The 18,025-nt window shown below is 40.3% G+C and overlaps 1 protein-coding gene across 1 annotated transcript; it reads right to left on the bottom strand.

Annotated features, from left to right (window-relative positions):
- Positions 1 to 694: 694 nt before the first annotated feature.
- LOC119237932 (lysM and putative peptidoglycan-binding domain-containing protein 2-like) lies at positions 695 to 2,615 on the bottom strand. The gene is made up of 2 exons (XM_037501757.2): positions 2,283 to 2,615; positions 695 to 1,289 (listed from the first exon to the last, which is right to left on the bottom strand). Exons 1-2 carry the CDS (start codon positions 2,612 to 2,614, stop codon positions 1,247 to 1,249), a joined length of 375 nt encoding a protein of 124 aa, XP_037357654.1. The 5' UTR covers position 2,615; the 3' UTR covers positions 695 to 1,246.
- Between the last annotated feature and the right edge of the window lie 15,410 nt (positions 2,616 to 18,025).

The following is an 18,025-nucleotide window of genomic DNA, read 5'->3' as shown; positions in this document are numbered from 1 at the left end:
CTCTCTATATAAAGTGACTTATCAATGCAATCTAGAGAGTCAGATCACAATATTACTTATTTTTTCTTTGGATCATATTCCATGTTTCCACTATATTTGTGTTGACTGAAAATAAAGCCTCACAGATAGTAAGATCTGAATCCTGGAAATAGTGCACTAGATTTACTCTGTGAGAGTTGTTCTAATAAATATGTTTGAATTTAGTTTATATAGGTAGGAATACTGAGTTATTGACATTAAGAATGCAATTATTTTTGATAGAAGGGACTTCTAGTCCTGATCTAAAGATATACAGATAGTAAAGGCAACAGAGGATTTAATCTCTTCCATTTTTAAAGAATGCACTGCAGAAATGTAAAAGCTGGGTACCCATTATTCAATCTTTTTTATCTGTTAAAACTTAATCTGAAAAAACTGATTTCACCTTCAGGTATCAGATTTCTATATTTAGTATAGAATTACTAAAGACCACTTTGATCTCTTGCCTGCTAGATTGGGAGGAAAGGGACCCCAGAAATTTTTACAATGGTTAACATCTGACACATTTTAGGTGAAATATTATGAACATGCAAAGATAAACCTTTTTTTCAAAATGTCAGTTATAATAAATACCATTAAGCAAAGAACAATTACTATTTCAAGTATATAACTGAAAAATCAATTTATTTTCCTATTGCAGAAAATAATTGAAGACTCAAATATGAAAACATAGTTTATTTTCTCATTCAGACTCTTGTAGTTTATTTTTACAAAATAGCAAACAAAATTTGGTTCTTCATATTAATACAGAAAAAGTAATACATACCGAAATATATATATATAGCACTTAAGTTATAAACACATAGCAAAATCAGCATCACACAACCAGCAACCAGCAACCAGTTTTTTACATAATTAGGACTTCTCAGAAGATAAACATTGTTTTTAGCTTGCATATGTAAATAGTCTTTGATGCTTTATATCAACTAGTATTTACAAAAGCTAGTCTAAAAACTACCACCACCTACAAAAGTGGTGAGCTTTTGGATACAATTTTGCTATCATGCCATAATAAAGACTTCAAATTATAGAAAGCCAGCAGGGACTAATCACTTCAGTGCAATCGTAATAGGTAGAACTTCTTAACTGTGATTTAAAAATGTACACTGTGAGAATCCAAAAGGGATGCTTTTGAATCTTCAGTTGTTGGTTTCTTTATGATTCAACGATCTCTTAATCCAGGCTTGATTATGCCCCTGATCACTACCTAACTGTGATAGAGGGAAGTTGCATAGGGACTTTCTTCATCTCTGGGAGAAAAAAAAACAAACAGCATTAAGTCAGTGTTTAAAAACTGTATTCAGAAAACTAACACATATATTTATTATACAACTTAATATCCATTTGCAGTAAGGCAAGAATGTATGAATTTAATAAAAGCTTGCAGGCCTTGAAAGTTATATGAAATGTAAATACTCATTAAGGTGTACTTTATTGTTTCCATTTTATTGGCATTTCATTTATGAGATAAATAATGGTATTCATTATAAACTTATATTTTTTTATATTACACTTAAATGAGGCATGTTAAATTATAAGTTAATTATATTCATATGTATATTTGCTTGGGTTTTGGTATTCTACCTTTCTCAAAAGAATTTGAGGTACCCAAAACAAAGCACATACATATAAATGATGAATAAAATAAAAATAAAAAATCAGGACTAAGGAAAGGTAAAATGTACAACTATATTAACCACAACAAATATTATAGTAGTTGAACTGAGGATCAGTTTTAGTTGTAAGCTTCCTGGTAGCCAGGGCAAAAAGGGAAACACGGTAAGTTGTACCATTCTTAGAGTTTTAAAGGAAAATGAAAACCAATTCTATGGGAGAGATAAAGGCTTGCACTAGTACCAAATTAAATACCAAAAAATTCACATGAGATTTTATGTAGAAACACCCGGTAACACATAATGACAAATTTTAGAAGGATCAGTGTTTTCTAGGACACCGCTTCCTTTGAAGGTGGCAATTAGATGTTTCTATTTGGCTACTAGCCAGAATTGCTGGCTGGACGGTTATACTATCAGAGCAAAGGAGTAATTTTTTTAATAATAACTAACAGAGACAAAAGCGTCACAACAGATAAAACCTTATGCAAAGCAATACTGTTTAGACTTTGTGTGTTTAAAAATACCTCTCTAGAATCAAAATACAGTTTTTAAAGAAAAGAACTTGGCCAAACAAGGGCAGTCACAGTGATTTACTCAGCCCTGGACATTTTACCAGAGCTTTTGTACCTGCTCTCTTCTTTCAGTTTCTTAGCTGCCTGTGTTGATAACTTAATCTGCAAGTCTAGTCTCTGTAGGAAATCTCTGGCTGATACTTCCTCAGGCTGCACAGGCTGAGTATCAGACTCTTGAGGACTGGCAGGAGAGAGGTCTTCCCCAGTCGCCACTTGCTCTTCTTCATGAGAAAAACTGCTATCAACAGTTTCATTTTCTGGAGAATCTATTGAGTTAAGTCCATTGAACAGCAAAGGCCTCTCTGATATAATTGGGATGTTCAAAGTTTTCTTCAGAAATATACAATCATTGGTGAACAATTTGTTTGCCCTTTTAATTTGCTCCATCTAAAATATAAAAAAAAGAAAACAGTGTTACGTATAAATAAATCCAGGATGCGGCTTATCACACAACACAGAACTAAAAATATTCAAGAGTAAAATGTGTGCAATGCTTTCTTTGGACTTGAGATTATTTTTCTTTTTAAGATTTATTTATTTATGCACACAAAAGCTGGGGTGTAGGCCAGAGGTGCAGGGGGGTGAGAGGTTCACCAAAGACAGAGTGAGGAGCAGAAAAGGCACTGCTGAGGGGAGCAGGGGGTGAGACAGGAGGGGTCTGCTGCGCCATGTGGGTTAGCTCCCTGGTCAGGGATTGAACTCATACTTCAGTGGCTGTGGATAGCTTGATAGTGCTGAGACTTAACCCCTTGCACCACCAGGGAGACCCTGGACTTGAGATTCTTAATCCAGATTAAGTCACATCCCCCAATAGCCCCCAGATATTTCAAGAGATGTCAGGAAATTGTATTTCTCAGTTTTCAAAAAGAAAGACTAATTTCCCCCAGTACATTATTTCCTTTACAAGGCAGTTTTTGCCAATATCAGCAGCCTTAATAACAAACTCTGAAAACCTGACTATGAAATTGAGGCTACAAACTGGGGAAGGGGAGGAAGGCAAATAAAGTGAGCAGGGAGCACAATGGACGGTGGTACAGTCTGTGGGGGCCTTGGTGGTGGGTGTGGTGTGAGGACATGCATCTAAGATGGTGTGATCCTGTGTCTCTGAATTACACATAGTTGTATGTTACCTCAATTTTAAAAAGTTGATTTTTTAAATAAATTCCATTCTTATTTTAATATTTTTATTATCTGATATTTTAAAAATACATTAGGACTGTTATTTCACTTATGAAATACTTTCTGTGTTTCTGGAATTGTGTTTGGTAAACCTAATGGATATAGGGGCTGGTACAGGGATAAATGAGAATTTGGAAAAATAGTGTAGACTGGGTTGCAGTCATTAAGAAAGTCCTCACAGAAGAGGGAGGGCTCTGATTTTGATTATTTTGCATTTAGGTGGGTCTTGAAGAATGGGTGAAATCGGGCCAAGAAAGGAAATTCGGAAGGAGAGAGCACTTTACATACGGTGGCTCATTTTTTCCTGCCCTGTGGAGAAAGTATTGAAAGACCCACTTTACAAACAAAAGAAACAAAGTTCATAGAGATTATATATCATGGCATCATCATACAAATGGCAGATGAAGAAGCTAGAATTTATTATGGTTTCTGCAACCTCAAACTCTTTCACAGCCTGTGGATGCTCCCCACAAAACCATAGAAACGGAGGAGGAGGTAGGGGTCAAAGACAGACTGCAATTCACACTTGCTACACCATTTAACTTTCATAATAGTTCTATAATCTAGATAATATCCTCTCTGTTTTTAAAGTGAAGAAAAGACTCAAGAGTTAAGTGGCATGCCTGAGGCCACAATGCTGGAAAGTACAGAGAGGACTCAAGTTATTTGGTTCCAAGCATGCTGGAGAAATGCCTACGCTTATGTTCATCACACTGTATTATAGTGTGTCTGCAGGTTTCTCCACACAACTACCCTGGAAACTCAAACCATGCTAAGCTCTTTATATGCACCATACCATCTTATTTTCATCACAACTCTTGTGACGTGTAATCAAGATAGTCTGGTACAAAAGCTAAGCCATTCTGGCTTGTGAATCTGACAGCCCTGGTTTCAAATCTCAGTTCAACCAAAGTGAAAGATCTGAACATGAACTTCTTACTCATCTCACTAAAACAAAACTTGTGTAAAACAGGTATTGTCTATTTCCCACAGAAAATTAAATGAGTGTTTATACATATATATATATACACACGCATATATATATATATATATATATATATATATATATATATATACACACACACACACACACATACTAGTACAGGGGGGATATCCACGTACATAAGAAAGAAAGAGAAAAAGAGACCATTTAGCAGAGCAAGTGGGCAGTAGATGGTACTTATTACTCACCCTTTTCCAGTGAAGAAACTAAACACACAAAGGATGACTGGTTTTTGTTTTTTGGTTTTTTTTTAAAGATTTTATTTTATTTATTTATACAAGCACTGGGTACAGTCAGAAGCACGGGAGGGTGAGAGAATTCACCAGAGGCACAGGGGAGAGCAGAGCAGGAAGACTGACAAGTACACTGCTGAGGAGAGCAGGGGGTATGGCAGGGCATGGCAGGAGAGGTCTGCGCACCATGTGGGACCCTCTCCTGATGGCTGGGGATCGAACCAGCACTGCAGAAGCCGCGGGCTGCTTCGCAACCCAGCGCTCAGCCGCTGCACCACCAGGGAGGCCCAGGATGACTGGTTTGACCAAGTACACACATGGCTCTTAAAATCTATCAGCAAAATATCTGTCTAACTCTAAAATCCATTAAACACTGTGATTTAAGTGCACAACTAATGGGACCAAATTACGGGAGTTCTTTAATGCCAAATTGATTGAGTGAAAAAGTTTTCTGCAGAGAGTTTGAAAAAACAATAATCAAATAAATGGACCCAGTTTCTCCTATTTTCCTATTATAAGCTGAATCCATGAAACAGTACACTTAAAGCTATTTTTTTTTCTTTTAAAGATACAGTCATGTACCACATAACAACATTTTGATCAACAAAAGACTGAGTACATGACAGTGGTCCCTATATGTAGCCTAGATGTGTTATAGGCTATCCTGTCTAGGTCTGTACAATTATCAATAATTCTATGATGTTCACACAATGACATTGCCTAATGACACATTTTTCAGAGCACATACCTGCCATTAATAGGCACATGACTGTTCTCCATTATTTTTTGTGTAGGGTTGAAAGCGAGAGGTTGTGATACAGGCATTTTATTTATGGAATCCCAAGCTAATCCATACTGCAAGCCCAGGGTTTCAAGGCTCCCTAGCGTCATTAACAGGGAGGTTCCAGGAGCCCCTATATTGTTAAACTGTTTGCTTATGCTACAAAACTGTTGCAACATTATGTTTTCAAGCTATCTTTGCAGAACATCTGAACTCTGCCATCACCAAAAGAGGAAGCATCAGTATTAAAAAAACTAGCAACAACAAATGTTGGCAAGGATGTGGAGAAAAAGGAACTCTCCTGCACTGCTGGTGGGTGTGCAAACTGGTCCAGCCAGTATGGAAAGCTGTGTGGAGATTCCTCAGCCTGCTAAGATAGAGCTTCCATATGATCCAGCAATTCCGCTCCTAGGTATTTACCCAAAAGACACAGAAACATTAATTCAAAAGGGCACCTGAACCCCTATGTTTATAGCAGCACTATTTACAATAGCTAAGCTTTGGGAACAATCCAAATGCCCCAAAACAGATGACTGGATCAAGAAGATGTGGTACATATACACAATGGAATATTACTCAGCATTCAAAAAAGATAAACACATGCAATTTGCGGCAACATGGATGGAGCTGGAAGGGATCATGCTCAGTGAAATAAGCCAGCAAGAAAAAGAAAAATACCGGATGGTCTCACTCATAGCAGGAATCTAGAAAACCTAAATAAGGGACCAGGAAAAAGAATAACTATAAGAAAGAAAAAAATCAAAATCAACAAACAACTATGAACCAGAGACACACACTTTGGCAGGGGGTGGGGGGGGAGGGATTGGGGTCAAAATAAGGGGGTTGCAATTGTATGGGGAATATAAAAATAAAATTTATTATTTAAAAAAAAAGAATAAAAAAAATAGAAAAAAAAAAAGTCTTAGCACTATCAAGCTATCACCACTGTGGCCTGAGTTTAACCCCTGGTCAGGGAGCTAACCCACATGGCGCAGCAGACCTCACCTACCTGTCTCACTTGCTGTTCCCCTCTGCAGTGTATTTCAGGAGATCTGCCTGTTTTGCTCCCCTCTCTGTCTCTGGTGAACCCTCTCACCTCTACCCCGCACCTCTGGTCTGTACCCCAGTTCTTGTATGCATAGATATATAAATCTTACCCCAAAAAGACCAGATTAAAAAGCATATATGGGGAAGTGAAAAGTGACCAAAAGTTGCTGACATGTCATTGTAATGTTAAAATTTAATGAGATGGATGGGATTTAGCTGCCCTTTCTGCACATGTGATGTGTGGTGAAGCATGATCACTGACTGAGCAGATGCCAACAAAGAAATGCCTAGAACACATCAGAGGGAGAACTATGTGGTTACTACCACCACCACTTCCCGGCCCATTCTAAGCACAACTCAACATATTCTGTTCTTTTGGAGACAAATTGAGAGACTCTGATGGCAAGAAAGGTCTCCCTGGAGGGCTCTTTTGCCCTCCACCCCATATCTCCAGTCGGTATCTGGAGTCCTCATTTCATTCCTGATTGGGGTTCTCAAGAGCCCACAGGCTGGTCTGGTATCTGATGATATACACCTTACCACGTAACTTTCCTTCCTTTTTTTTTTAAAAAAGATTTATTTTATTTATCTATGCATACAAGAACTGGGGTACAGGCCAGAGGTGCAGGTGGTGAGAGGAATCACCAGAGACAGAGTGGGGAACAGAACAGGCAGATTGACTGAAATACACTGCTGAGGGGAGCAGTGGGCAAGACAGGAGAGGTCTGCTGCGCCATGTGGGTTAGCTCCCTGGCCAGGGATCAAACTCGTGCTACAGTGACTGACCACAGCTTCATAGTGCTGAGCCTTAACCCCTTGTGCCACCAGGGAGGCCCATATCTGCTTTTCAAAGAGCTCACTGGGTATAACTCACTCATGTTGCCAGAGGCTTGGATGAAGGACCAGAAATCCCTCCCTTGTCTGCAGGGTTACCAAGACTAGTCCAGAAGCAGGGTGAGGTGGTCTTTTGAATTCTAGTTTCTAATTAGAGTGAAGACAAGGGTAAAAAAGAGAGAATGTGAATGGACAGATGCATTAAAGAGACAAATTTTAAATCTAAAAACCCTAGCTATCTGTGGCCTACTTTAGGCTTAGATTTTTTTTTTTTTTTTTTTAATTTTTAATATTAAATTTTATTTTTATATTCCCCCATACAATTGCAAACGCCCCATTCTGACCCCAATCCTTCCCCTCCCGCCCCCCGCCCCCCAAAAAGTGTCTCTGGTTCATAGTTTTTTGTTGATTTTGATTTTCACTTTCTTATATTCATTTTCCTGGTCCCTTATTTAAGTTTTCTAGATTCCTGCTATGAGTGAGACCATCCGGTATTTTTCTTTTTCTTTTTGGCTTATTTCGCTGAGCATGATCCCTTCCAGCGCCATCCATGTTGCTGCAAATTGCATGTGTTTATCTTTTTTGAATGCTGAGTAATATTCCATGGTATATATGTACCACTTCTTCTTGATCCAGTCATCTATTTTTGGGCATTTGGGTTGTTTCCAAAGCTTAGCTATTGTAAACAGTGCTGCTATAAACATAGGAGTGCAGGTGCTCTTTGGAATTGATGTTTCTGTGTCCTTTGGGTAAATACCTAGGAGTGGAATTGCTGGATCATATGGAAGCTCTATGTTTAGTAGGTCCAGAAATCTCCACACAGCTCTCCATAGTGGTTGGACCAGTTTGCACTCCCACCAACAGTGCACAAGAGTTCCTTTTTCTCCACATCCTCGCCAACATTTGTTGTTGCTAGTTTTTTTAATATGTGCCATTCTCACTGGTGTGAGATGGTATCTCATGGTAGTTTTGATTTGCATTTCCCTGATTGCAAGTGATGTTGAACATTTTTTCATATGTCTGTTGGCCATTTGCATTTCCTCTTCAGAGAAGTTTCTTTTTAGCTCTTCTGCCCATTTTTTGACTGGATTATTTTCTTTGTTGTTGCTGAGTCTCATCAGCTCTTTGCAGATTTTTGTGATCAGTCCTTTATCATTAGTGTTGGGTGCAAAAATGTTCTCCCAGTTGGTGGGGTTTCTCTTTGTTTTTGTTATTGTCTCTTTTGCTGTGCAGAAGCTCTTTAATTTGATGTAGTCCCAGCTGTTTATCTTTCTCTTCACTATCACTGCTTTGGGTGATGTGTCTGTAAAGATGTCTTTGATGTGCAAATCCCGTAGTGTTTCGCCTATATTTCCTTCTATGTATTTTATGGTTTCAGGTCTTATGTCTAGTTCTTTAATCCATTTTGAGTTGATTTTTGTGTATGGTGTGAGGTAGTGGTCAAGCTTCATTCTTTTGCATGTAGCGACCCAGTTTTCCCAGCACCATTTATTGAACAAACTTTCTTTGCTCCAATGCATAGTCTTTGCTCCTTTGTCAAAGATTAGTTGACCATAAATCTGTGGGTTTATTTCTGGATTTTCTATTCGATTCCATTGGTCTGTATGTCTGTTCTTGTTCCAATACCATGCAGTTTTGATGATTATGGCTTTGTAGTATAGTTTGAAGTCTGGGAGTGTGATGCCTCCATTTCCTTCTTTTTTTTTCAGTAGAGCTTTGGCTATTCGGGGTTTTTGGTGATTCCATATGAATTTCATCAATAATTGTTCTATTTCTTTGAAGAATGCCATTGAGATTTTGATTGGAATAGCATTGAATCTGTATATTGCTTTTGGTAGGATGGCCATTTTAATAATGTTTATTCTTCCAATCCATGAGCAGGGGATGTCTTTCCATTTCTTTGTGTCTTCTTCTATTTCTTTTAACAGTGTTTTATAGTTTTCTTTGTATAGGTCCTTTACCTCTTTTGTTAGATTTATTCCCAAATATTTGATTTTTTTGGTTTCGATAATAAAAGGGGTGGTTTTTTTGATTTCTTCTTCTTCAGATTTATTGTTTGTGTATAGGAAGGCTACTGACTTTTGCATGTTGATTTTGTATCCTGCCACTTTACTGAATTGATTGATGAGTTGAATTAGTTTTTCTGTGGAGATTTTGGGGTTCTCTATGTATATTATCATATCATCTGCAAATAGTGATAGTTTGACTTCTTCTTTTCCTATTTGGATTCCTTGGATGTCTTTCTCTTGTCTTATTGCTCTGGCTAGGACTTCCAGTATTATATTGAAAAGCAGTGGTGAGAGTGGACATCCTTGTCTTGTTCCAGATCTTAATGGAATTGCTTTCAGCTTTTCACCATTGAGAATGATACTGGCTGTTGGCTTCTCATAGATGGCCTTTATGATGTTGAGGTATGTTCCTTGTATCCCAAGAATTTCAAGGGCTTTTATCATGAATGGGTGTTGCACTTTGTCGAAAGCTTTCTCAGCATCTATTGATATTATCATATGGTTTTTATATTTCTTTTTGTTGATGTGTTGGATAACGTTGATTGATTTTCGGATGTTAAACCATCCTTGTGCCCCTGGAATGAATCCAACTTGGTCGTGGTGAATTATCTTATGGATACATTGTTGGATTCTGATAGCTAAAATTTTATTGAGGATTTTTGCATCAGTGTTCATTAGGGAGATTGGCCTATAGTTTTCCTTTTTTGTGTTGTCCTTATTCGGTTTTGGTATTAGTGTAATATTGGCTTCATAGAAAATGAAATAACACAGGTCAGAGGAATAGGTATAAAAGATGAACCCATAGAACCAGAAAGGGGCTGTAAATTGTCTGTTGTGTTGGTTATTCTTCCTTTAAACCCATCCTCAATTCGTAATCTATTCTCTATTCTGACCTGAACCTCAAGAGGTTAACTTCTTAGGAACTGCATTTCTAAGCTCCCTTGTCCTCGGAATTTCAATTGATAGTCCAAAGGAAGGAACCAGCAGAAGAACCACCACATCATAGCCCCAAGGGCTACAGTCCTCTATGGCAGAGTTCCCACCAGGCAGTCCCTCATGCTAGGCTCCAACTCTCACTGGTATCTGGTACACCACTGCTTCCCGGGTCCTACAGACCTAGGGATAATGTCTCCCTGCTGTTGCTAGTCTCTGGTGCTTTGCCATCCCTCGTTCATTTCCCTAATCCTGCTCACACTTATGTAAATGTCCCTTTGAGATAGCTTAGGTAAAAGAAATTGCAAGCTGGAAGGGTGAGTTGCCACAAGTCCTATTTGTTGGGTGGACTAAATCATGGATTGGAGCGCCCTGTCCAAACAATTTGGCCCGCTACACTGACCATGAGGTGCTATGCTAGACAAAAAGCATTAGATCTTGGGGCCTCCCTGGTGGCGCAAGGGGTTAAGACACAACCTATGAAGCTGTTGTGCGAAGCCACTGCAGTATGACTTTGATTCCTCGGCCGGCCAGGGAGGTGACCCACATGGCGCAGCAGACCTCTCCTGACTCACCTGCTGCTCCCCTCAGCAGTGTATTTCAGTCAGTCTGCCTGTCTGTTTCCCACTCTGTCTCCGGTGAATCCTCTCACCCCCCACACCTCTGGCCTGTACCCCAGTTCTTGTATGCATAAATAAATAAATCTTTCAAAAAAAAAAGCATTAGATTTTGACTAATGATTATCTCACAATTTCCTGTAGGGAGAAGGCCAAGCGCCCACGTGTGCATTAGAATGTAACCCATACTGCAAATGCCCAGGCATAGCCCCCCACCGAACAAGCACGATGCTGTTCTCCTCCTCCCTACCTTGCCTCATGAACCAACCCTAATACCCCTTTCTGACACTGGTTCCTTCATGCATGAGTCTCTAATAAAGCCTTGTCCAACACCTAGAACTCTCTGGAGAATTCTTTCCCTAGAGGACAAAGACCCAATCTTTGGAGCTGGGGCTTATAACACCTTCATTAAACTTTCTTTGGCCACACCCTGGGCCCACTGGGCCCACTATGTGTATCCTGACAGGATCCTGACTGATACATCTATCACTGAGTGTCCTGAAGTCAGGGACTCCATTCAGTAGCAGCATTAAGCTCTGAAGTTGCATGCTGACCTTTATAGTCTAAGATGACCATTGGAAGCTAGCGTCAAAGACATCATGGGTATTCAGATATATAGTTACCTTCAAGATGGGAACCAAGCTAAGGATGGGCAGATTTTTTTATTTATACAAGAACTGGGTATAGGCCAGAGGCGCGGGAGAGCGAGAGAATTCACCAGAGACAGAGCAGGTAGCAGAACAGGTAGACGGACCAAAAACACTGCTGAGGGAAGCAGCAGGTGAGACAGGAGAGGTCTGCACGCCATGTGGGAATCTCCCTGGCCAGCCAGGAATCGAACCCTGGATGCAGACTCTGTGGACAGCTTTAAGCACTGTGCTCAACCCGCTGCACCACCGGGGAGGCCCAGGATGGGCAAATTTGAGTTTGAAAATGAAACAGGTACATGAGTTCAGTATAAAACTGAAGTTAGAAATATGTATTTAGAAATACTTTCTGGGTTCAAATTCTGGTTTTGCCACTTTCTAACCATTCTCTATAAATCTGTTTTCTTTTCTGTAAAGTAAGGAAAACATTACAATCATGCTCACTAACAACAGGGATACATTCTGAGAAAAGCGTCATTAGGTGATTTTGTCACCAATTTTGTCATTCCTATAGAAACAGAGTGTACTTACACAAACCTAAGTGGCACAGCCTACAACATGCCTTGGTCACACACAGAGACCACCGGCACATATGTGGTTTGTGTCGACTGAAACACTGTTATGTGGTGCTCAACTGTACTATCATTCCACGATTGCTCTGATGACTTATGGAATTAACTCTTTTTTTTTAAAGATTTATTTATTTATGCATACAAGAGCTGGGGTACAGGCCAGAGATATGGAGGGTGAGAGGACTCACCAGAGAGAGTGGGGAACAGAAAAGGCAGACTGACTGAAATACACTGCTGAGGGGAGCAGTGGGCGAGGCAAGAGAGATCTGCTGCGCCATGTGGGTAGCTCCCTGTCCGGGGATCAAACTTGTGCTACAGTGGCTGCGGATGGCTTCATACATTGCATCTTAACCACTTGCGTCACCAGAGAGGCCCAGGAATTAACTCTTGTGAAGCATTCAGAACAATGGATGACACCCAGGAAGCATCTCAATAACGTTAGCAGCTAAGACTATTAAATACAATCAAAAGTGAGGGTCTTCCTGGTGGCACAAGGGGTTAAGCACCACACTATGAAGCAATCCACAGCCTTTGCAGCACGTGTTTGATTCTCGGCTGGCCGGAGAGTAACCCACATGGAAAGGCAGACCTCTCCTGACTCGCCCACTGCTTCCCTCAGCAGTGAATTTCAGTCAGTCTGCCTGTTCTGTTCCCCACTCTGTCTCCAGTGAATCCTCTCAAACCCTCCCACCCGCCCCCTCTGGCCTACACCCCAGCTCTTGTATGCATAAATAAATAAATCTTAATAAAAAAAAACACAATCAAAAGTGAGAAAAGAACAGGTAAGAACAGATCCTGACATGTATTCAGCAAATGAGAAGTGAGGAGTGCACATTTTGAAAACATTTCTTCGCTAAGACTATATAAATGTCATCTAAACAAGGCTAAGTGAATAACATTTTATGTTGTCAGTACCCTGAGTTTTAATTTTATATTTTCAAAAGGTATTGACTTTGATCTTAACTTGTTCTCTTTGACAAGCAACGGCTTGAACCAACTATACAGGCTCCAAACTCTTACCTATAAATGAAACCAGTCATGCAAAAAGACAAGGGTGGGAAGGGAGCAGGGGTGCTGGAGGGGTTTGGGGGGGGGGGAGAAAGGGTTCCAGCCAGAAAGAGCAGCTGCAGTGCCCCAGAGCAGGAAAAAGTGGTGTGGCTGAAGCACAGGGAGTAATGAGCAAGCTGAGGCCGCACACAGCCTTGGATGCCAAGGTAAGAATTTAGGTTTTATTTTAAATGTGGTAAGAAAATCTTGGAGGATGAAGGAAGGGAAGGACATGACCTGATTACAGTTAAAAGATCACTCGGCTGTTTTGTGGAAAATGGGTTGGCAAGAAAGAGGCATCAGTGGAAACAGGAAGTCCAGTAGTGGAGGAAACTGCAGCGGCACAGACCAGACTGTAGATAATCCTGAGCAATGAAATGATGTTTTGTTTTGCTTTGGAAAGTTTTATACCTTTAGTTGAACTGAAACGGATCTAATGTTCTGAGAATTGCATCTCACATATCAAAAGTCATGATCCAAACCAGGGAAGCACTAGAAAACTCAGCTTTCCCACTGGTGCTCTGTTCAACTTTTCCCAAATACCCAATTAATGCTGAGAATAGAAAGTATGACCTTTTCAAAAGTGGCACAGAGCTGTCCTGTTTCTTGAAGGTGGCTGAGTAGAGGGGAGGTATAAGCAGTTAAATGCTGTCATTTCAGAAGTCTCTCCTAAGGAGGACTGAATAGCATGACTCATGAAAATTTACTATCTGTTCACTAAGAAACAGATTACGGAATACTTAAGAGTTAACAGGAAGGCCACAGGTCAGTCAGGCTGAAATTATGTAGAATAGCACCTTCAGAAATTTAAAAACAACTTATTTAGTGATGCTCCTGTAAATACATTTTATAAAGGTGAGTTCACTCTGGAGGAAACTCACAAAACTTTCCCCCCAAAAGGTATATCAACACAAGCTACTAGGCATGGCCAACAACTCTCCCTTAAGGTTAATTAGGTCAGCTTTAGCAGGCTCCCTATCTAACTATGAATGCAACGTTTAACATTTCTTTTTCTTCCTTTCCAGTCCTTAAAAACAAAAAAGAAGAAAAACTTCCTTTCCAAAACATTTCAGGATACACAGTAACATTCACACAGCACTATGTGGCTTACAGACTATTTACACACACACACACACACACACACACACACACACACACACACATCTCATTTTATTACCATCATTTCACAGAAAACAGAGAGGATTCCTTCAAGATCATTCACTAGAAGTACTAAATTGACACACACACTCCACCCCCCAACAATCTCCTGTTAAGTTCTAGGTGTTAGAGGGAAACAGACTCCTCCATTGTCATGTGCTAACGGGGAAAAAAACATTTCTATGTCATCTCAGAAGAATATGACACTCCATTTACCTGAAATGTTGAGAAAAAAGGCAAATCTATAGATTAGGAAGTAACTTCTGCAACTGGAGAAGGGCATAGGGAGTAAGGACAATGTGCACAGGGATGTTTTCAAAGTGATGGAACTGTTCTAAAATTGGATTTTGGTAATGATTGCACAGCCATATAAAAGTGCTAAAAGTCCTTGAATTGTACATTTAAAATGGCTGATTTTTGTAGTATGTACATTACACCTCAATAAAGCTGGTTTTCAATAGAAAATACATAATAACCTATGTGTTTACTCACTAAAGACTTTTATTTTTTTTTTACTAACTTGACCATGTCTCTCACTACAGGCAAAACTACTTATTTATGGTTCTCTTCCCGGTGACCAGAAAGGATCAGCAATTTCTACCAGCAGCAGGAGCTAAAGTTATAATCACAAATGATTTATACTTACATTTCTAACTCCCAGTGCTTACTTCCCCTAAAATGATATTCATTTCACCTTTTCTCAGCAAGGTCACTTCTCTTAGAGAAAGTGTTAAGAAAGTTCCTGGCTTAACTGCTCCTTGGAAAAGGAAAAGAAGACTCTGGGGACAAAATTGGACAGGAAGTGACTGAGGGGACTGGGGGCAATACGGTCTCTGTAGGGGGTACAGCCAGGCAAGTCGCCAAAGGGAAGCACAGACAAAAAGCTTGATGCAAATAATGATAGGTCTCCCCATGTCTCCTTGCAGACTCCTTACTTTCAGTTTCTTTACTGTGTTTTCCCAAAGTTTCCAAACAAAAAGTTCAAAGTGACTGCCTAGAGCTTAGTCAGTTCCTTCCAGAGACCTGACTACAACTGAGAGGAGCTAGGGTAACCACAAAAGCAATAGCCAAATCTAGAATACTGGGTCAGGGATGGGGCCTTTGTGTCTCGGCGGAGATAAGCACAGCCCAGAAAATTCCAGTTCAAGCAAAGTTCATGTCTGAGATCTGAACTATATTTTCATCTCAACCCAAAGAGTTTCAGTTTCCGACACCCACTTCCTTAAATGTGCCTTACCACAGGGAGATGCTCACATCTGAACATGTATTTAATGTCAGGTGGAAGGGGGAGAAACAAACACAGGGTACCAGTAACTGCAGCAGTCTTCTTTTTATAGATTTGCAAACTAGACACAAATCAATTTTTGCAACTACAGTTAAGCAGCCTGCACTCCCTTTGCTCAGTCCTTCCCTGCCTCACCTTTCAGGGTTTGCTCAGCTCAGGTCCTGAAGATTTCATAGCAGTCAGGCTGTCCAGTGGATGAAAACCCTGTGTGTGTAGAGGGTCCACATTCTGCCAGACTCAGGCTAGCACAGATTATACAAAAATGAATCAGAGACACTCCTGTCTTCTTAAGTAGCTGCAGGCTAGTGGAAAGTAGTCACCGAAAAACTCACCATAAAGAGAGGACAACATGTATTAGTTTGAAGCCCCAGCATCTATCTAACACTGGGCCTCAAACACACCAGGTTCAAAAGTAGGTTAAAAACAAAACAAAACAAAAAACAATGAATGCCAGTTGCAAATAACTACTAAAGAATTCTTTTTAATTTAAAGATTTATTTTTATTTATTTATGCATACAAGAACTGGGGTGTAGGCCAAAGATGCAGAGTGGGGCAGGGGTGAGGGGATTCACCAGAGACAGAGTAAAGCGCAGAACAGGCAGATGTGCTGAAATACACTGCTGAGGGGAGCAGCGGGTGAGACAGAAGAGGTGGTCTGCTGGGCCATGTGGGTCAGCTCCCTGACCAGGGATTGAACTCATGTTCCAGTGGCTGGCAGTAGCTTGATAGTGCTGAGACTTTAACCCCTGCTCCACTAGGAAGGCCCAACTACCAAAGATTTTGAAGGGGATGGTGGTAAGGGTCATTAAGATGTTTTCTAAGTCACTCCCAGCAGAATTAGGGTCTGTCAGGTGTTAGGCCTAGCCAGGTTCTTGAACCTCCATATTCTTTTCCATATAAATTAGATTCCTAGATCCCTGGGTCCTGATTCACTAGGGCAGAGGTACTCAAACTAAACAGTAAACAAGCAGAAAATGTATTGCATATCAGCAAATCATCCAGAATCCAACTATATCTCACCATTTCCACCTCTACTGCTTTGGTCCAAGGTACTGTCCTCTGTCACCTGCATTATTGCAAAAGCCTCCGTCCTATTTGATCCCCCTGCCATGGCACTTGCCCTCCTACAGCCTATTCTCAAAGCAGCAACCAGAGTGATCCTTTCCATGCGCAATTCATATCATGTCACTCTTCTGCTCAAACCCCTCTAATATTTTCCAAATTAGACAAAAATTGGCAGTTCTCAAAGTGCCTTCAAGGTCCTTAGTGATCTGGTCCAAATACACCCCAGTGCAATCAAAGCACCAGTCACATTACAGCATTCCTGGAACTCGTCCATTAAGTTCCCACCTTTGCACACTCATTGTTCCTCTCTGTAGGGCTCCCTCCTTTACATTCTTCTCAGTGAGGTCTTCCATAGCCAGGATGGTTGGAAGTGCAGCTACCTCCACCAGCCCTTCCTATCGCCTTTCCCTTCAATTTTTTTCTTCATTTTGTTTAACAATACTTAACATAGAACATATTTTGTTTGTTTACTTACTACCTCCACTGACTAAAATGCAAGCACCATAAAGGTATGGATTTTATACATTAACATGTCACCAGAAAGACAAGCAAGCAAGCAAGCAAGCAAGCAAGAGAAAGAAAGAAAGAAAAAAAAAATCCAATAAATGAGAAAACAAGGCAAAGAAGGGGGAGGGAAGCAAGTCACACAGCTAATATCTGCTACACTATTTTAGGGCCAGTAAAAAGTGAAAATGTGGGGTCCTGGATCACAAGTTTTTGAAATTTTAAGGCAGCAACAACAGCCATTAAAACAAATTCAGGGCTCTTCCATGCCTGTAAAACAGATATGCCTGGGCGCCTTTTCTGGAGAGTCTGGTCCAGCAGAGTTAAGGCCAGCTAGCATCTTTCATCTTAGTGTGTCCAAGGGCATTCTCCTATCCAGGTAAGTTTGAAGAACACATTTTGTCCCACAGCTTGGATGTACCCTGCTGCTAGCCCTTGAATACTGCTTCAGATAACCAGTTTCCAACTTGTTCCTCTGGTACAAAGATTAGCAACCAGGTCTTTATCTTTACTTTCTGTTCTGGAACCTCATGGTACCTAATACGTTACTGAATTTTACCAGTCTCCCCCATTAAGGACTGAAGTCCTACAAGGTCTCCCAGCTGGGGGATTGGGGAGCTGACATGGGCAGACAGGCTTTTTTGAGAGTTCCTGTTACTGTAAGACTGCAGAACTGTGGTCTACTCTCCCCAGATATGGGATGTTAAAGATAACTATTATAAATTCGCCTGGACTGACTTACTTTTCAGGTGCACTGCCTTGGCGCTCCAAATCTCCAACATTTCGTCGCCTATTTTTTTTTTAATATTCTTTTTTTTTTTTTAAGATTTATTTATTTATTTATTTATACAAGCACTGGGTACAGTCAGAAGCACGGGAGGGT

Source organism: Talpa occidentalis, unplaced genomic scaffold (assembly GCF_014898055.3).
Source record: "Talpa occidentalis isolate TD23 unplaced genomic scaffold, MPIMG_talOcc4v2.1 talOcc4.11, whole genome shotgun sequence".
In the NCBI taxonomy this organism is placed as follows: domain Eukaryota; kingdom Metazoa; phylum Chordata; class Mammalia; order Eulipotyphla; family Talpidae; genus Talpa; species Talpa occidentalis.
This window is presented reverse-complemented; position numbering and strand designations above follow the sequence as displayed.